The sequence below is a fragment of the Diabrotica virgifera genome, chromosome 10, assembly GCF_917563875.1.
Source record: "Diabrotica virgifera virgifera chromosome 10, PGI_DIABVI_V3a".
NCBI lineage: Eukaryota > Metazoa > Arthropoda > Insecta > Coleoptera > Chrysomelidae > Diabrotica > Diabrotica virgifera.
This window is the reverse complement of record NC_065452.1, coordinates 91,640,585-91,662,996: the sequence shown is the minus strand read 5'-3', so window position 1 is coordinate 91,662,996 and position 22,412 is coordinate 91,640,585. Positions and strand designations below refer to the sequence as shown.

The following is a 22,412-nucleotide window of genomic DNA, read 5'->3' as shown; positions in this document are numbered from 1 at the left end:
CTTTTCTTTAACGAATGTGTTAGATTTTTTAATTTTTTTTAATTTTTTGCTTTTTAGTTGATTTTTTTATATGTTTAATTTTAGTGACTCGTAACTAAAGAAAAGCGTTTCTTAAAAATATTTTTTTCATATTTTTTTATTTTTTATTTTTTAGTCTTACACTTTTCAAACATTAAAATATATCGTCATGTTTATTAAAATATGTATAAAACATATGATGGACAAACATGAAAAGTAGTCGGAATCGGCAAAAAAATTGAAACTTTATTGTTTATTTATGAAGCATAACGTAAACAATTAACGTAAAAAGTGAAATTATGTATAGTTTATATAATGAGCTACAATCTGTAAAAGTTTCAAGTTTCTTCATTGTAAAAAACAAGAGAATTTGATCATTTTCCGTTAAAATCGTGTTTTTTTTATTTAAACAATTAATAAACAAAAATTTTTTTATTGACAATTCGTGTATTGTTCCCGCGAATGCTCATGTCTGCAAATTTTTAGTCATTTGCATTGAAGAAAAGTCAGTCAAATTAACGTCCAAAGATTTGATCCAAACGATTGAACTAAAGAAAAGCGTTTAATTAATTAATACGACAAAACGAATTCTAATGTTAATTGTTGCACAAAACGTCTCTACCGGTGGTTTTTCTAAGACTACGATAAAAACACGAATTTTTTTAATTTGAGTTTTGGTTGAAGTTTTGTTTCGTATCGTATTGAAATTTAACACGAATAAACGCCGATTTATATAAACAAATATATGAGCGTTTAAAATTTGATATTTTATTGTTTATTTATGAAGCATAACGTAAACAATTAACGTAAAAAGTGAAATTATGTATAGGTCATATCATTAGCTACAATCCGTAAAAGTTTCAAGTATCTACATTGTAAAAAACAAGAGAATTTAAGCATTTTCCATTAAAATCGTTTTTTTTTTATTTAAACAATTAATAAACATAAAAACAAAATTTTTATTGACTATTCGTGTATTGTTCCCGCGAATGCATATGTCTGAAAATTTTCATTCATTTGCATTGAAGAAAAGTCAGTCAAATTAACGTATAAAGATTTGGATGCAAACTATTGAAGTAAAGAAAAGCGTTTAAAAAAAAATAAAAATCAATACAATGATATGCGTCGAAATTGTATTCTAAATGCGGTCTACCTGTGGATATAGTTCGCGGTGTACCAATCGCAATCTGAAAATTCCTGAAGGATTTGTGCAAAATAATGAAATGCAAGAAAACTGTTGTAGAAAAAAATATTTATTCGTAAGTAATAAGCACCGTGGAGCTAATAGCACCACTATTAGCAGATATATGGGCTGAAGAAATCCTACTCACGGAATGGAATAATGGAATTATAGTTAAGCTCCCAAAGAAAGGGGACGTACAGCTATGAGAAAACTAAAGAGAGGAATAACGCTGTTATGTTCCATAAAATATTAGCATTTATCGTTCATCAAAGAATCAACAATATAATAGACAAAACTCTCAGAAAAGAACAAGCGGGTTTCAGAAGGGGAAGATCCTGTATAGACCAAACCTCGACGGCAAGAATCATCATAGACGAAACTATAGAGAAGAACGCAGCCTTGATAATGGCCTTTATAGACTTTGCTAAAGCCTTCGACGGCATAAAACATACAGCCCTGTGGAAAATCTTAAGGCTAAATAAATTAGCTTATCAGATCATTGGAATAATCAAAAATAATATATCAGAAAACAACATATGTCAGGTATTGCATAAAGAGCAAATGACAGATAAAATACCAATTGAAGTAGGTTTAAAACAAGGTTGCATACTGTCACCTTTGCTCTTCAATATGTCTTAATCATATACTGGAAAAAACAATTGAAAGAAAAAATGGGATCCCTTGGAACTACCTTCAGAACAAGAAACTAGCAGATATGGAATACGCAGATGATATCTGTTTCGTAGCGAACACAATAGATGATATGAAGAGCATGTTAAGGAAGCTAGAGGTAAAATCGGCAGAAGTGGGTCTTAAAATCAACACGAATAAGACAGTAGAGATGAGAATAGAAGTAACTAACTGTGATAAATTATATATCAACCCACAAGAAATAAAAAAGTTTCAAGAATTTTGCTACCTAGGCAGTATAATCAGTGCAAAAGGTGGAGCTCAAGCAGATATTAAACAGAGAATACGAAAAGCACAACAAGCCTTTGGAACCCTCTCAAATATATAGAGATCAACAAAGATCAGCCAAAATACTAAAATAAGGCTATTTAATAGTAACGTGAAAACTGTGCTACTTTATGAGAGTGAAAAATGGGCAGTAACTGACGGAAATGTAAATAAAATCCAAGTTTTGTACATAGATGTCTACGTAAAATTCTAAAGGTATATTGGCCCAATACCATAACAAATGTAGCACTATGAAGGAAAACCAAACAAGAACCCATCAGAACCAGGGCCGGATTTAAGGGAGGGCAGGCTGGGCAGCTGCCCGGGGCCCCCACATTTCGGGGGCCCCCACAAAGTCCCAAACATAAGAGATTCATTTAAACAGATATTGGCAGGAGATACAGGAACAATGTATGACAAGTATAAAATGAAGGAGCGAAGGAGTGATAATATTGCATTGTTCATGGTTATGTTTTTGACCTTCCACCAGGTGGGTGTATTGCTTCGTTTGTAAATTCTTATGAAGTGATGAGAAGAGAATTTTGTGATAGGAAACATGTAGATACATATAGTAGGCTTATGGATCACGAAATGTCTAAAGCACACGAAAGAATTGGGTGTATTGATACTGAAGTAGCAAAACAGACCGAAGAAATAAAGAATTATTGGAAAATGTTAACTCAAAGACTAATTTTAGAGTTATAAAGTTTATGTGTGAACGAGATTTAGCATTTCGCATCGAAAAGGAGTTGTCGAGTTCATCACAAAATGAAAATTATTTGAAAATACTCCAGTTATTAGCTGAATATGATCAATTTTTGAAGCACCATATTTTAATAAATATTCAAATCCTGGAAGCGGACATGTCAACTATCTTTCATCAACCATATGTGAGGAAATTGTACATCTGATGGGTCAAAACGTATTAAATGAAGTAGTTTCAAGGATTAAGAAGTCAAAATATTATTCAGTTCATACAAATCAATTAACTGTGACATTTCGTTACATAGAAGGTTTCACTTCACTTATGTGTCCATCTGGTACAGTTTGTAAGATTCTTTAATTCATTTAAAGAGGAAATCAGCTCATCAAATATAAGCAAAGAATTTCAAATGTACCAACTGCTAAAAAAAAAGAATATGAATGATGCTTTTCCAAATGTTGAGGTGACACTTTGTTAATATTTAGGTCTGATGCTAACTAACTGCAGTGGTTAGAGATCATTCTTAAAATTTAAGTTAATTAAAAATCGACTTCGGTTTATGATGGGCCAAGAGTGTTGGACTCATCTCTCTAAAATGAGCATTGGCCACGATGTCTAAATGCAACTTATGTCCCACATAATCAAGAAATTTTTAATTAAAATATCTCGAAAAGTTCCCGGACTTTAACCATCCATCTTACTATTATTTTTAGTATTTTACTGTAACAAGTTACAGCTCTTGTACTTTTTATTATTTAAAATTATATTTATAAAAGTAGATCCATATTTTCTTAATGGTAGGAGGTATGGCCCCCACACCAATTCTGCCCAGGGGCCCCCACAGGCTTAAATCCGGCTCTGATCAGAACAACAATAAAGAGGAAAGATGGAACTGGCTGGGACACACCCTGAGGAAAGAAAATGCAGACATAACAAAACAGGCACTCAAATGAAATGCAGTTGGACGAAGAAGCAGAGGACGCCCGACCAAAACATGGAGGAGTACCATTGAAGAAGACCACAAAAGTATGAAGAAAACCTGGGGAGAAATAGCAACCATGGCCAGAAATAGAGGAGAATGGAGAAGCTTCGTGGATGCCCTATGCTCCTTCATGAAGTAACAGGATTGGATATATATATATATATATATATATATATATATATATATATATATATATATATATATATATATAATAAGCATTTGGAGAAAAATATATGTAACATGAAAGGGGACTATTAATTTACAAAAAAAGCACACCGACTATTTACAAAAAAAAATATGTAACCTAATTATTTATAAAACGATACAGCTTAATTACTATCAAAGAAAAAATTCATGCACCTTAAATTAAGGAAGAAAGGTAGTTAATGATTTTAACTTAAAAAAAGTCATGCATTCACCCTAGCCAAGCTGTGTTATTTACATAATAGTAAAGAAATACGTTTGTTGGATATTCCTGAAAATGCCTATTACTACTTAGCAATAAACACTTTGCTTACAATCGGTTTGCTGCCTTTCAGTATTGTGTACCAACCCTTTTAAGAAAAGATTATGGTGTTGTTTAGCCGAACAAGTAGACCGCAAGCGATAGCAGACGGTAGACCGCATGCTATAGTGGTACCCAAAATCAAACAAAACAATGCAACGTGATAAAAAAACTACAATTTCACAAAATGTTCATAATATTATACTATCCACCTGAGTAAACGTCCAAGTTGCTTTTGGAGTGTCAATAGATACAATAATATTCACATGTGTATCGGACCTAATCAACATTGTAATAATTTCACACGGCACATTAACTGGCACTACTATCAACAGTTGATTTGTTTTTATTGGCAATTTACCTGACAATTAGTTTGTTTGGATTGATTATATATTGACCCCTCCATAAATGCAAAGCTGAATAACTAATTTAGCACGTGTTTCTCAAAAAGGTATGTCAAAAACCTTTAGATAAAATAAAGTGTATTCATGTTCATCTTAAAAGGTTAAACTGAAATATAAAATCATTAAGAGTAGTGATCATAATAATAATAATAATAGTAAAGCTAAACAATGCCATCCACCTTTAAATAACCATAAAGTTCCTTTTACGGACTGGGTAATGTTTATTTATACAGGGCGCCACAAAACTTCAATTTCAGTGTGTGAAGTTAAAAAAAAGTAACTGAGCTTCTTCTGCGGGGAGTTTTTTTATTTACACTTAATATTTTGTTCATCAACAATCAGAGAAGATTGATGAGAATGAAATATTAGAAAACGACAACATCGAGGAAAGCTGGGAAAAAATCATTGAAGAGAGGAAAGTAACGAATACTAACATTTCAAAAAAGAAAACCCCATGGTTTAGAGAGGAAGTGAAGATAAAATGTGAAGGAAAGAAAGCCTTATGCCATACAGAACAAAGTAACACAACAGGTCTACAACAGGCTATAAACGAATGCTTTAGTCAGACAAATTAAAAAGGAATACTGGCAGAGCTTCCCAAAACATATTCAACACGACTTCAACGGAAAACTTCTACTTTAGTATGGTTCTGAACTTTAGTATAGTTCTGATTAATATTCGTTCTATAAGAAATAAAAATGACGAATTATTTTGGTTTATAGAGAAATTAGGATTTCCCCAGATAGTTGCGGTTACAGAACACTGGCTTGAAGTCAACGAGCCTTTTTTTTTGTAGATAAATATACCACAATTGCTAGGTATGATCGTCCAAACTCAGCTCATGGAGGCACCCTAATTCTTTCTGCAAACAATGATTATTCTCTGATAACAAAATATGACTTTCTGTTGAATGAAGCCTTCTTTGAGTTTTCCTTAGTTTTTAATAAAAATCTTAATCTTTACATTATTTGCATCTATAGATCACCTGACTCTTCCGTGGAACTATTTTTTCAGAAGCTGTTAAATTTGTTAGATGACTTGCCTCCCAAAAGCAGAAAAATTCTATGCGGGGACTTCAACATAAATTATGCTGCTGCTTGTGCTACCCAAATGTTCTTGGTCAACATATTTGAATCATATGGTCTCTCAGTGCACGTTAATTCCCCTACAAGGATTACAAAAACTACATCTACCATAATCGATTATATTGTTTCCGATTTCTCACCCCTTGATGTCTGCTCTACAGTTATTAACGGAACTATCGGATCATGAAGCAGTATATACGTTTAACATCTTCAGCAAACCCTCCTCGAAAACCCGACGTTTAGGTAGGATTTTTTCCGCTCGGAATTTTCATAAATTCCAAAATTTATGTTTAACTTCTGACTGGCATTTTCCTTCTACGGACATGGACTATAATTTCAGTGATTTCTTAGAGAAGCTTGTCTGTATCTTCAATAAGGCATTTCCTTTAATTATGATTAAGCCAAAACATCGCAAACCCTGGGCTACCAAAGGTATCTGCATATCAGCCAAAAATATGCGTTCACTACTGTATATCAAGAAATTTACTACCAACGTCTGTCACTCAATATATCACCAATTATAGAGTCACCTACCTAAAACTCATCAAATCAGCTAAAAAAGCCTACTATCAAAATCGTCTGGGAAGCTCCAAAAGTGTTGCAAAAAAACTTGGTCCATAATAAACGATCTTCGAAATAAAACCCACGCAGCTCAAACATTTGCCTTTCCAAACCCTGAAAATCTAAACGAATACTTCATTAACGTGAGTAAAAATATAACATCAACTATTCAGTCTCAACAAGATCCCATTTACTATCTTCCTAATTCAGGAATTGTCTCGAATTCATTCTTTATAAGACCAATCTATAAATCTGAATTGATCCAAACGATCAATAGTATCAAAAGCAAATCATCTTGTAGTACTGATGGACTATCCGTAAAAATCTTCTCAAATCTCACAGATAATGTGATAGAACTCCTCGTCTTACTAATTAATGATTCCTTTGAAAATGGTAAATTTCCAGAGTGCCTAAAGACAGCCATTATTATTCCTCTTCATAAAGGTGGCGAAAAATCTAATGTCTGCAACTATAGACCTATTGCCTTACTACCGGTACTCTCCAAAATTATTGAGAGGCTCATAATAACCCGATTTATGTCCTTTCTCTTTGATAACAATATTTTATCACAAAATCAGTTCGGCTTTTTAACTAATAAATGTACTATACTGATGCCATGTTTTCTGTACTTCAAGAGGTTTACCAAGCACTAAACCATAATCTTTATACTGCCACTGTTTTTTGTGACTATGTCAAAGCTTTTGATTGTGCAAATCACGACATTTTGATTAAAAAACTAAATTTCTATGGAATTCGAGGTATTTCTTTGAATTGGTTCAAATCTTACTTAGATAATAGGAAACAACTGGTTAGAGCAAATGATACTGACTCTAGTCTCAAAAACATTGTATGTGGAGTACCACAAGGTTCAGTATTGGGTCCTCTACTTTTCCTTATCTTTATAAATGACATCACTAATTTACAAATCGATGGAAAAATTTTTCTTTTTGCTGATGATACCAGTATCACTTGGAGCAACTCAACTATTGCAACTTTTCATGTAACTATAACTTCTGATCTTCTTACGATAAAAACCTGGTCTGACTCTAATTTACTCTCCTTTAACGTGGATAAAACGGTACCACTATCATATTATAAAGGTGCTCTTCAACTCCTGCTTGTGAATAATAGCCAGATCTCTACCGTTGATTCTGTAAAATATCTTGGTATTCTTTTAGACAGCAACCTCAAATGGTCCCTTCATATCGATTTGTTAAGTAAGAAACTCGCCTCAGCCTGCTATGCCATAAGATCTCTTTCGATGGAACTCAATTAAGCATCTTCTAAAATAACATATTTTTCTTTGTTCGTATATTACATCTTTGTATATTTTAGAAACTGTTTGCTTAATTCGTAAACACCTGCATGTCTTTCCAGCAAAGCCTCATCATGACTACTCCACCAGAAATTCAACTTTTGATGTTTATTTACCGATACCGTCTTCTGAGTTAGTAAAGAAATCTGTACTATATTCTGCAAAAAAACTATACAACCATCTCCCTTTACAACTTAAATCTGCAACATCTTTCCTCAAGTTCCGTAAAATGACAAAAGTTCATTTATCTAAAAGACTATATTATTCAGTAGAAGAGTTTCTTAATGACTAACTAAGAAATTACAGTAATTTACAAGTAACTAAAGTATATTTATCTATATTTGGGTGTCACATACAGCAGCTTAAACTTATTAGTTCCTTTGTTTGTGTTTTATGTTGTATGTTCAATTTTGCAATATAGTGGTTTTGTTTTTTGCTTCACTTTTTTAACTTTTATATTTTTTTTATTGACGATTTAGCTAATTTCAGAAAATTGTATTTGTTATTGTTATATATTTTTTTTGTGACTCTATGTTAAGCTTTGTCCATAAAGTTGTATAATTTTCAGTGACAATAAAGCATATTTCTATATAACACAAAAATAAATGTGGAGAATAATCAGAAGGCAAAAAAAAGAGAAGAATGAATTAATAAAAATGAAACACATCCGGAAGGAAACATGGGCAGACTACTGCCGATCTCTATTTGCTAAAGGTGAAGATAATGAACGACAAACACCTGAAGTAACGACTAACGAAGAAATAAACATTGAGGCAAAAGATATAACAGAAGCATTAAAAATCACCAGGAGAGAACAGAATATCAGGTGAACTCCTAAAGTACCGAGGACAAGATCTGACCAAACAGCTGTTAAAATTAATCCAAAATATGATAGAATAAAACAGAATACCACAAGAATGGAGATCAAGCATCCTAATTCCTCTCTTCCAAAAGGGAGACAAATCGGACTCGGAGAATTACAGAGGAATTATTTTATTAAACAAAACATTAAAATTAAAAACCAAAGTGATAAGTAGACTTAGGCAACTATGCAAATAAAAAGGTATAAAATATGCGCATAAATATGCAGTATTTTACCCAAAAATATGCAAGTTTATCTAGAAAATATGCATGTAATAAAAAAATATTTACAACATTTATTAATTTACAAAAATATCTAAAATATTTTCACATGCTGTATTATGGTATTATCACAAGTTTTTTTAACAAATAAATTATATTATTTCGAACTGTGGTAACAACAAAATTACCAAATGCTGTTTTTTTTTCTAACAGAAACATATGGCTTCTGTCTGAGAACATAGAAAAACTTCTTTCGACATCAACTGATGTAACTGGGGTATTTTTCAAATTCACCATAATAGTTGGCTATAAATTAAGTGGTTCGAAAAATGTCCAAGCTACTACTTGAACCACTTCAGAAAGAACCTGGTAACCACTGTTTTTTTCCATGGTTGTTGGAAAATGTTTGGAAAGTTGTCTTTCCAATATGTATTACTTTTAACGTTTTGACACAATGATTCAAATTCTTTTATTAAAAAAAAGACGAAGTTTTCAATCCAATGGCATATAAAACATGTTATTCTACATCCCACCAGACTGAAAACAATGGGAACCTTCTCTGGTTACACCTCCGAGGCTTCTACAATTTGCAAGCCATAACGGATGCTGAGACTAAGGAAGATGAGGGAATTTTACAATTTATAATTCACGTCCCATCTGCTCAGCGCGGTAAAGTTCCAACGAGAATGGTTCCCTTCGTACTCCAATCAGAGTAAACATGTAAATCAATAATGAATAACCATTTTCAATTTCGTTGCAAAACGAAAATACAGCCGCCTCGTATTCTAGTCCAACCAGAGAGTGCAGAAAGAGAAAGCACCCCTACCGGTTTCGAAACTTATTAGTCTCTCATCAGGAGGCACATATGCTGATCTCCCCGATCCAACCAAAACAAACCCCGGCGTGCAGTCACGGATTGCAAAGAACGAAATGGCATAGATGCCCTAGCGGCAACTGCTAGCAAAAGACTAAGTTTTCAATACAATGGCATATAAAACAACATAATATTATTCTACATCCCACCAGACTGAAAACAATGGGAACCTTCTCTGGTTACACCTCCGAGGTTTCTACAATTTGCAAACCATAACGGATGCTGAGACTAAGGAAGATGAGGGAATTTTACAATTTATAATTTACGTCCCATCTGCTAAGCGCGGTAAAGTTCCAACGAGAATGGTCCCCTTCGTACTCCAATCAGAGTAAACATGTTAATCAAAAATGAATAACCATTTTAAATTTCGTTCTTCTTCTTCTTCTTCAGGTGCCATCTCCGCTACGGAGGTTTGCAATCATCATAGCTATTTTAATTTTTGAGGCAGTAGCTCTAAATAGTTGTTTTGAGCTACATCCAAACCACTCTCTCAGGTTCTTCAGCCATGAAATTCGTCTTCTTCCGATCCTTCGTTCTTCCTATCTTTCCTTGCATTATGAGTCGTAGGATGCCATACTTCTCGCCCCGCATCACATGTCCGAGATATTGTAGCTTTCTTTCTTTAATTGTAAGTTCAACTTCCTTCTCTTTACCTATTGTTCTCAGTATTTCATTGTTCGTAACTCTATCTACCCAGGAAACCCTCATAATTCTTCTATAGGTCCACATTTCAAAGGCGTTAAGTCGTCTCATTGTCTCTACATTTAACGTCCATGATTCCACTCCATAATATAGTACACTGTAGACGTAAAAAAAAGAGAAGAAAGAATTAATAAAAATGAAACACATCCGGAAGGAAACATGGGCAGACTACTTCCGATCTCTATTTGCTAAAGGTGAAGATAATGAACCGCAAACACCTGAAGTAACGACTAACGAAGAAATAAACATTGAGGCAAAAGATATAAAAGAAGCATTAAAAATCACCAGGAGAGAACAGAATATCAGGTGAACTCCTAAAGTACCGAGGACAAGATCTGACCAAACAGCTGTTCAAATTAATCCAAAATATGATAGAATAAAACAGAATACCACAAGAATGGAGATCAAGCATCCTAATTCCTCTCTTCCAAAAGGGAGACAAATCGGACTCGGAGAATTATAGAGGAATTATTTTATTAAACAAAACATTAAAATTAAAAACCAAAGTGATAAGTAGACTTGGGCAACTATGCAAATAAAAAGGTATAAAATATGCGCATAAATATGCAGTGTTTTACTCAAAAATATGCAAGTTTATCTAGAAAATATGCATGTAATAAAAAAATATTTACAACATTTATTAATTTACAAAAATATTTAAAATATTTTCACATGCTGTATTATGGTATTATCACAAGTATTTTAACAAATAAATTATATTATTTCGAACTGTTGTAACAACAAAATTATCAAATGCTGTTTTGTTTTTCTAACAGAAACATATGGCTTCTGTCTGAGAACATAGAAAAACTTCTTTCGACATCAACTGATGTAACTGGGGTATTTTTCAACTTCACCATAATAGTTGGCTATAAATTAAGTGGTAAATTAAGTGGTTCGGAAAATGTCCAAGCTACTACTTGAACCCCTTCAGAAAGAACCTGGTAACCACTGCTTTTTTCCATGGTTGTTGGAAAATGTTTGGAAAGTTGTCTTTCCAATATGTATTACTTTTAACGTTTTGACACAATGATTCAAATTCTTTTATTAAAAAAAAGACGAAGTTTTCAATCCAATGGCATAGAAAACAACATGTTATTCTACATCCCACCAGACTGAAAACAATGGGAACCTTCTCTGGTTACACCTCCGAGGCTTCTACAATTTGCAAGCCATAACGGATGCTGAGACTAAGGAAGATGAGGGAATTTTACAATTTATAATTCACGTCCCATCTGCTCAGCGCGGTAAAGTTCCAACGAGAATGGTCCCCTTCGTACTCCAATCAGAGTAAACATGTTAATCAAAAATGAATAACCATTTTCAATTTCGTTGCAAAACGAAAATACAGCCGCATCATATTCTAGTCCAACCAGAGAGTGCAGAAAGCACCTCTACCGGTTTCGAAACTTATTAGTCTCTCATCAGGAGGCACATATGCTGATCTCCCCGATCCAACCAAAACAAACCCCGGCGTGCAGTCACGGATTGCAAAGAACGAAATGGCATAGATGCCCTAGCGGCAACTGCTAGCAAAAGACTAAGTTTTCAATACAATGGCATATAAAACAACATAATGTTATTCTATATCCCACCAGACTGAAAACAATGGGAACCTTTTCTGGTTACACCTCCGAGGTTTCTACAATTTGCAAACCATAACGGATGCTGAGACTAAGGAAGATGAGGGAATTTTACAATTTATAATTCACGTCCCATCTGCTCAGCGCGGTAAAGTTCCAACGAGAATGGTCCCCTTCGTACTCCAGTCAGAGTAAACATGTTAATCAAAAATGAATAACCATTTTCAATTTCGTTCTTCTTCTTCTTCAGGTGCCATCTCCGCTACGGAGGTTTGCAATCATCATAGCTATTTTAATTTTTGAGGCAGTAGCTCTAAATAGTTGTTTTGAGCTACATCCAAACCACTCTCTCAGGTTCTTCAGCCATGAAATTCGTCTTCTTCCGATCCTTCGTTCTTCCTATCTTTCCTTGCATTATGAGTCGTAGGATGCCATACTTCTCGCCCCGCATCACATGTCCGAGATATTGTAGCTTTCTTTCTTTAATTGTAAGTTCAACTTCCTTCTCTTTACCTATTGTTCTCAGTATTTCATTGTTCGTAACTCTATCTACCCAGGAAACCCTCATAATTCTTCTATAGGTCCACATTTCAAAGGCGTTAAGTCGTCTAATTGTCTCTACATTTAACGTCCATGATTCCACTCCATAATATAGTACACTGTAGACGTAACATTTTGTTAGGCGTACTTTACGAGCTAATGTTAAATCTTTGCTACATATGACATTTTTCATTTTTATAAAATTAGAACGTGCTTTTTCGATTCTGACTTTTATTTCTGTAGTGTAGTCATTATTTTCTGTTATAAGTGTTCCTAGGTAAGTGTACTTTTTACTCTTTCGATCTGCTGGCCCTCTACTATCAAGATTTCGTTAGTATTATGGTTGTTTTTACTAATTTTCATAAACTTCGTCTTTTTGATATTGAGAGAGAGTTTGAACTCCCTACTACACCTTACTATTTTACTCATGAGTCTTTGCAGGTCTTGTAAACTATCGGCTATTATTACTGTATCATCTGCATATCTGATGTTGTTAATTAAGACTCCACTTACTCTTAGAGGTGATAGTATGCAGCCTAGTTGCATACTATTTATATACTAATTTTGTTGCAAAACGAAAATACAGCCGCATAATATTCTAGTCCAACCAGAGAGTGCAGCAAGCACCGCTACCGGTTTCGAAACTTATTAGTCTCTCATCATTAGGCACATATGCTGCTCTCCTCGATCCAACCAAAACAAACCCCGGCGTGCAGTCACGGATTGCAACGTACGAAATGGCATAGATGCCCTAGCGGCAACTGCTAGCAAAAGACTAAGTTTTTAATCCAATGGCATATAAAACAACATAATGTTATTCTACATCCCACCAGACTGAAAACAATGGGAACCTTCTCTGGTTACACCTCCGAGGCTTCTACAATTTGCAAGCCATAACGGATGCTGAGACAAAGGAAGATGAGGGAATTTTACAATTTATAATTCACGTCCCATCTTCACATCGGGTAAAGTTCCAAAGAGAATGGTTCCTTTCGTTTTCTTAAACATGTATTGCCTATCAATGATAATTTGGAGGAATCCAATTGGGTAATAGTTTTCTGAACGAAACTATAGTTTGATTTTATGAATGACACTGAACACAGGTGTTCACAACAAAAGTGAAAAGGACCGTCAAACTTAAAATTTTTACCTAGTGATATAAACTGGCAGATTTTGGAACCCTTGTATCAAGGACAAAACGTGACAAAATTATGTATAAGCCGCTATCTTTTATTAGTTCCGATACCAAAAATTTGAATACCAAGAAATTATAAAACAATATTAAATATTGAGATTTCCAAGATATTTGTTACATGAATATAAAAATATATATATGTACAAACAAAATTTCAAATTATATGCACTTTATGCACATTTATATAAAAATATGCAAAATTGGATATGCAAAATATGCAAAATATGCAATTTGCATATTTGCCTAAGTCTAGTGATAAGCAACAAACTTAATAAAGTTATAACATTAGCTGAAGAACAACAAGGTTTTAGGGCGGGAAGATCATGCATCGACGCTCTACATTTATAATGAGGCAAGTTCAAGGGGAATCATTAGAATACAACAAACCGGCATATTTATATTTCGTGGACCTTAAGAAGGCATTTGACAGGGTCAAATTAAAGGAAGTTATCCATTTATTGTACGCAACAGAGATACATCTGTAGTAGCAAATAATAAAAAAAGTAAGAAGTAAAAAAGGATACCAAATGGGAGAAAAACAACTAAAAAAAATTTGCTATGTAGACGATGTAATACTAATTACTAATTACTCAAAGGGAAGATAGATGATTTACAACCTATGCTGCACTAATTTAATATAACCGACAGCAAAATTTAAAAATGCATGGAGATAACAACAAATTCATTAAATTAGAGTTGGATGGTCAGATAATAGAACAAGTGATGGAGTTTAAATATTTAGGCATCACAGTACCTAGCTACGGAAAACTCGAAACGGAACTGGAAGATCAAGTAAATAGAGCAAACAGAGCCGCAAGTTGCCTGAATGAAACATTATAGAGAAATAAAAATATCAGGAAAGAAATGAAAGACAGAATGTACAAAACAGTCATCAGACCAATAATGACATACTTGGCAGAAACTCGGCTGACACAGACAAGACAAAAATAATGATAGAAACAGCAGAGATGAAAACCCTTCGAAAAATCGATTGTAAGACACTATGGGACAGAGCTGGAAGTACAGATATACGACGGATATGCAAGTTAGAAAACATTAATACCTGGCTAAGAAACAGAAGAGAGGAATGGAATAGCCACATAATCTGAATGACAACATATAGAGTAGTAAAGACGTCAAGAGAGGGTTCTGCAATAGAAAGACGATCGGTGAGAAGACCACGAAAATGATGGAACAACTTACTAGAGGCACATAGTCATGTGCCTCAGACATAGTCATGTTTACACAAAAAGAAGAACAAGACGCCAAAGTTAAATAAAAATATCTGAATTAAATTTCATGTACCTACATAAACAAATAGCACCATTAATTTGTGGATTAAAACCGAAAAAAAAACAATATATAAACATTATACAAATAAATAAGGTAAGACGTAAAATTATTATTATCATTAACCGTATTAAACAAACAGATCATTTAGACCATGGAGCTAGAGATTTAGAGATATGCTAAGTCATTATAAGAAATTCCTGAAAAGAAGCATTAAAATCAAAGGAAAAAAGCATAAAATATTACTTACTTGTGTTTTGATATTTTTAAAAGTGAGGTCAAATGGTTCTTCCTCCTCTTCCGGAACTGGCGCTTCCACTTTCACCTTCTGGAGAGGCTCAATTTCTTGAGCCGCCACCCGGATGTTGGCGTCCTTGTTCATCTTTTTCTGGTTTATGGCGGAGTTCGAATCAGCAAGGCACGACAAGTTCGTCGCGGTGGTTGAAGTCGAAATGCAAGGGCTCTCTGTATTTTGCAGTCTCCGATGGTTGCCATTCTGTAAACAATCATATCGAATGACCTCTTAGATCAAACTTATAAAATTAATATAAATATTTGTAGACTTGATAGGTTTTTAGACGATTTGTACAACATTCGACAAGAACGGTTAGTTGGATCTTGACCTCGGCGTGACGCATGTCACCTTCTCTGATTTTTTATTTCCAAAATGATAGGTAGTTTAATGTGGTTTTAAAATAAACTAAAACGTTAGATTTTTACAATTTCGACTATAATACCAGGGAAGTTTGACAATATTGTTAAGTTCTTGTATCTCCTCTTATACAGAGTGTAACAAAAAGGTACGTCATAAATTAAATCACATCTGCTGGGGCCAAAAATAGTTTGATTGAACCCAACTTAGTTTAGTACAAATGTGCACATAAAAAAAGTTACAGACCTTTGAAGTTATAAAATGAAAATTAATTTTTTTCAATATGTCAAAAACTGTTAGAGATTTTATATTGAAAATGGCTTTCTTGTATCATGAACATCTTAAAAAAATTAAATTAAATTTTATGGGGGTTTTGTTTCTTTAAACCCCCAAATGTTTGTATACGTTCCAATTAAATTACTATTATGTCACCATTAGTTAAACACAATGTTTTTAAAACTATTTTGCCTTATTAATACTTTTTTGATACGCCAGTTTTTATCGAGTTCTTTTTTATTATGTTTCAAAAATTGTGTAGTTGGCTGTATAACACTTATTGTTGCCAGATATACTATGTAATCAACAGCTGCATCAACAGTACATATCGTCAGTAATGAATATTCCAATCATTGTGCATTTAATTAAGATTATTAAAAAAACTAAATTTTCTATTACAATTGCGTACACGTTCTCAGAAATGGCAGATATTCATTTAATTAATAGCGCAGCAGCTGCAAGGCGTTATGCGGAAAAATATCTTAATCGTCAAAATATCAAATATCAAATATCTAATGCGTCGCGACGCATCGTTTACGAGAGACAAGGCACACTGCGATCGCAACTTGTTGGAATAATGGTCGACCAAAAGCAGATACACACGACGATGAACGATTTTGGAAGCAATTGAAGAAATCCCTGGAAGCAGTACAAGAAAAAACTCATAAGTGTCAATTTTATTAATCATATTTTGTTTATCGACGACACTATCTTTAAGAGAAATGTCATTACGAACCATCATAACACGCATATCTGGGCCGAAGAAAACCCCCACGCAAAAAAAGTCTCTCATTACTAGAGTTCGGATTTAAAAGCATAAAGAAACGCAATAAAAAGCGCTTAAAAAGCATAACGATTTTATGAAAAAAAGCATGAAAATAAGCATATAAAATTTGACAAACCATTTTTTTACGAAAATAAGAATAAAATATTTATAATTATTCCTAAGCTTCGCTTAAGAACTAGGAAGTACCTATTATAAATTTAAAAATAATAAGATAAAATAAACAAAAAAAAAATAGATAACTGAAACAAAAATGCTTTAACCTAATTTTTATCGACACGCTTTACATGATGGAAAATATAACATTTTTGTTTTAAGCATGAAATAACTAAATATTTATTTAAATGTCCCATAGTAAAGTTTCGGCGCCTGTCACTCACAACATTTTTGTATATCGAAAAGCTTCTTTCAATGTCCACATGGTTATCGGTGCATACTTCTTATACTTTACCACTACTGCCGGATCCATATTTATATCTTCAACGTGTTCTCCATTTAAAACTGAAAATATTTTCTTTATCTGTTTAAATCCTTCGTTTTTTGTTAATACATCTTTGATATTTTTGTCAATACTAACCTTCCATCTTTTTTCAAAACTGTTTTTGGACTGTATTTTTTGGATCGACTCAACTGACATTTGCTGTTTCTCCAAATATTTTATTGTTTTTCACTCACAAAACAAAAGTTGATTTTGATAAAAGCTAGATTGTTTTGTAATTCTGTTTTACCTAAAACATCCTGAAAATCTTTTATCGATTTGCTAGCAGTATCTTTAAATTTCAATACGAAGCTTTTAAAATTTTCGAAATATTCGGCCTAGTATAAAGCAGCATCTAACCATGTACCCCATCTAGTTGACACTGGTTCCGGTGGTAATGGAGTGTTGGGGAATCTTTCTCTAAAAAGTTGCACCCTTAAAGGAGCTTTAATGAAAGCTTTTTCCCATTTTTTATCAACTCATTAACAAGTGAAAATTGCAGCCGTATAATTTCAGCAACGCGATTCAGGCCGTGTGCTAAACACGTACAGTGAATTAGATTTGTATAAAAATGATAATAATATATATAAAAAAAGCACCAAATAAGCACAATAATTCAAAAAAGGCATACAAATTAAAAAAAGCAAAAAAGCATAAAACAGTGCTGTCAAAATGACTTATTTTTGCATATTTCGTTCGTATTTAAAAAGAAAATAGTCCTACTTGTATTATTTACCATAAGCATTATGCTTAGAATTCCGGACTCTACTCATCACCAAAGAACTTTTAAATTCAATGTTTGGGCAGGAATTGTGGATAATCAACCTAACAGGACCAGTATTTCTTCCGGACACAAACAATTTAAATGGTGAAAATTATTTACACTTTCTACAAAACGTGTTACAAGAGTACTTAGACGAGATCAATCGCACAGTCAGGAAAAATGTGTGTTTGGTACAGGATGGCGCTCCAGCGCATAACCATAATGAAATTAGAGAATATGTTTCCGCTTAGTATCCTGGACGATGGATTGGAACCTCCAGATGTGCAGATCTTAACCCAATTGACTTTTCCTTCTGGGATTTTATGAAAGATGGCGTATATTCCGTAGCAGTGATGAACGAACAACAACTAACAATAAACAAAGTTCGTCGCGGTGGTTGAAGTCGAAATGCAAGGGCTGTCTGTATTTTGCAGTCTCCCATAATTGCCGTTCTGTAAAAATTATATCGAATGAGCTCTTAGGTCAAATTTTTAAAATGAATATAAATATTTGTAGATTTTTATTTAGATCTTCAGAATCTTCTGAATCGTCAGTTTGTAAGAAAAATTTCATCACCCCCTATCTCGGAAACAAAGCATTTGCGGACATACGTTTATAAAGCTAACTGTCATTATTTTTTCATGCAGAATTACCCCTTAAAGTCGCCATACTTATTTAAAAAGACCCTGTATTGATGAAAAACATGACTAGTTGTTAAAGTACCTAACTTTTTTACGGTCCAACATAAGCGAATGAATAAAAAAAATATTTAAAGCACTCATGGGAGTGCCGACAGAAGTGAAAACTTCTTATAGTATCTAAATTACGAGCTTAATGCTTTTTCCCCATCCAAAAAGAAGTGCTATACCTATATTATATACGCGTTGCGTACATTCTATGCCAGCGGTTCTCAATCTGTGGTACATGTACCACTGGTAGTACATTTCATTTTTTGAGGTGGTACAGAAAACGCATAAACAGCCAAAATCAGCACCACTATTATAGTTAATTAGATCACCTAGTTAGATATGTATTTCAGTTAGGTGGTACCAAAAATAATAAAAAGTATTTGGTGGTACATGACACAAAAAGATTGAGACCGCTGTTCTATGCTATTTATGTGTAGATATACATAATATATATATACGTACGTAATTTAGTTCGACAAAGTGATGACGGTCGCAAACACAATACTTTTTTCCTATCTAAAAAGTGCAAAACGTCCCTAAAAGAGTTTTCACTTCACAAATTTATTTCGTCGAAGCAATGACGGTCGCTAGTTTAATACTGTTTCCCCATCTGAAAAGTGCACAACGTCCCTAAAGAAGTTTTTATTGCAAAAATTTATTTCGTCGAAGCAATGACGGTCGCGAGGACGGTCGCTAATTCAATACTTTTCTCTATCTAAAAAGAGCACGACGTCTCTAAAGAAGTTTTCACTTCAAAAATTTATTTCGTTAAAGCAATGGCGGTCGCTAATTTAATACTTTTTCCCCATGGAAAAAGTGCAAAACGTCCCTAAAGCAGTTTTCACTTCAAAAATTAGTTCGTCAAAGCAATGACAGTTGCGATGACGATCGCTAATTCAATACTTTTTCCCCATCTTAAAAGGGCACAACGTCGCTAAAGAAGTTTTCACTTCAAAAATTTATTTTCGTTGAAGCAATGACGGTCGCTAATTCAATACCTTTTCCCCATTTAAAAAGGGCAAAACGTCCCTAAGAAAGATTTCACTTCAAAACATTATTTCGTCGAAGTAATGACGGTCGCGATGACGGTCACTAATTCAATACTTCTTCCCCATCTAAAAAGTGCACAACGTCCCTAAATAAGTGTTCACTTTAAAAATTTATTTCATCGAAGCAATGACGGTAGCGATGATGGTCACTAATTCAATACTTTTTCCCCATCTAAAAAGTGCACAACGTCCCTAAAGAAGTTTTCACTTCAATAATATTACTATTATTATAAGTAGATTATAATAATATACGTATAAAATTTATTTCATCGAAGCGATGACATGACGGTCGCGAAATCAATCCTTTTTCTCCATACCAAAATAGATTGTATATTTATTTTAAATTTAAATACTTCTACACCAGCGGTTCTCAAACTTTTTGAGTCATGTACCATCCACAGTTCTTTTTATTATTTTTGGTACCACCTATATTTTTAGATTGTATTATCAAGACTAAGTACTACTTTTTTAATTTTTTTTGTGTTTTGTGTACCACCGCAACTGATTATATGTACCACCAGTGGTACATGTACTACAGATTGAGAACCGCTGTTCTACACAATGTATATATACATACACATAATAGTTAAACGTACAAATTCCCATCCTAAATCCTTTTTCCGAATCCTAAAATAGGTTTTACATTTATTTTAAATTTAAATACTTCTATACAATTTATAAAAACCTACAAATAATATACCTATATATTATGTACAAAATTTATTTCGCAGAAGCGATGACGATCGCGATGATGGTCGCGAAATCAATCCTTTTTCCCCATCCTAAAATAGGTTTTACATTTATTTTAAATTTAAATACCTCTACACAACTTATATATGCACATAATATATAACATAAGCGACGACGGTCGCAATGACTGTCGCGATGACGGTCGCGAATTCAATGCTTTTTCCCCTATCCAAAAATCGCTTAACGTCCCTAAAGAAGTTTTCACTTCAAAAAAATATATATACATACAAAATTTATTTCGCCAAAGTGATGACGGTAGCGATGACGGTCGCCAAATCAATCCTTTTTCCCATCCAAAAATAGAATTTACATTTATTTTAAATTTAAATACTTCTACACAATTTATACAGGGTGAGGCAAATAAAGGGCCTATTAGAAATATCTCGAGAACTAAAGGCAACAGAATCATGAAAATTTTAATTAAGGGGATTTGAAGAGTCATCTATTTAATGAAAATATTTTCATCTATTTGCTACTTCCGGTTACCGGAAGTTGCTTATAACTTCGTTTTTTTAAATGGGACACCTTGTATATTTTTACATTTTTGGATTCTCTTCGATGTCTTCTTTCTTAAAATATGAGTATTTGTAATTTTATACAGGGTATTTTAAAAGATAATTACGTTTTTGTATTAATTTCGTAGCAATATTTACACCCTGTAGAATTGTAGTAGTTTGACATATAAAACTCTACTTACGTTTAAATGATTTTTAATATAGTCTACTATTGTTAAGAATCATTAGTATAGCTAATTTTGAAATTTTAGTATACAGGGTTGGTCGAAACTCGGAATGAGTATTTTCTGAGTTTTCTTAAATGGCACACCCTGTATTTCAGTATTGTAATGAAATAATGACTTGAATGGGACTTGGCAACGTGGCATTGGAACGCAAATAAGGTGTTTAAATTTACTCCTGCATTTTCCCCGAATATCGCGTGGTGTAGTGAAATTTAAATACAAAGCAAGTGCGAAACGTAAATTATAAAAGTGAAGACGTTCTATTGGGACAAAAAAAGTGGAAATAGACAAACATAAACAGAACAGCGTTTTTTATAAGGTAACTATTGTGGTTGATAAATAATAAACATTGGAACACTACAAAAAGCTAAGTGGTCAAGCAGATAAGGAAACCAGTATACCAGAGGCGAAGTTCTGCTTGAATTTTAAGCAGTGTTGCCGGATTTAAAATAAAAACAACAATCTACAGAAAATAAAAATAAGAATACTTTCGAAAAATAAGAATATTTTTGGTGCGTGGATAAGTGGACACACCTCCGCGTGGTTGAAACGGGTGTGGCTCATTTTACGCTACGTAACAAAATAGTAAAATTCTAATCTCTGAGATTGGATAAAAGCAAAGTCTTATGAACCGTCGAAGTGAGAAAGATTCTAACGCTAGCCTAGAGATTTAGAAAAATAATCCATAGTCGAAAAAAGATGGAGGAAATGATGAAAAAGATGAGTGAAAAATTAGATTGTATGGATAATAGAGGCATAAGAATAGAACAAAAACTAGATGAAGTGCAAAATGATTTACAGCTCATGAAACTGGAAATCGCAGGATTAAAAGTTGAAAATATAGCATTAAAATCAGAAAATAAAGTACACGAAAAAAGAATAGAAGATCTAGAAAGAGAGGTAAGAAAGAAAAATATTATAGTATACGGTATAACAGAGAAAGAAGGTGAACAAGAAAATGATATGATAAAAAGTATACAAAATATGGCAATTAAAATCCAAGTTCCACTAAACGAACACACAGACATAATAGACATAAAACGCGTTGGTATACAAAGAGATCCCCTAAGACAGTTACCGAGACCTATACTACTGGAACTTAAAAGCGGTTCCAAAAGAACTGAAATATTGAACCAATCGAAAAGACTAAAAGGAATAGACATTTACCTAAGTGAAGATTATTCCAAGGAGATACAAGACCAGAGAAAAATACTGAAACAACACTTAAAGGAAGCAAGAGAAAGGGGTCAGA

At 33.3% G+C, this 22,412-nt stretch overlaps 1 protein-coding gene across 3 annotated transcripts in view; it reads right to left on the bottom strand.

Moving 5' to 3' along the window:
- LOC114337497 (facilitated trehalose transporter Tret1) overlaps positions 1 to 22,412 on the bottom strand; it is a 283,346-nt gene that overhangs the window by 46,799 nt on the left and 214,135 nt on the right. For 2 of the 3 annotated variants that reach the window (XM_050663429.1, XM_028287950.2), the window contains exon 3: positions 15,231 to 15,476. In XM_050663429.1, coding sequence (XP_050519386.1) covers positions 15,231 to 15,362 — 132 coding nt within the window. In that variant the 5' untranslated portion in view covers positions 15,363 to 15,476. Of the gene's footprint in view, positions 1 to 4,560; positions 4,700 to 15,230; positions 15,477 to 22,412 lie in introns of those variants that run through there. The other variant, XM_028287951.2, reaches the window with a different exon arrangement.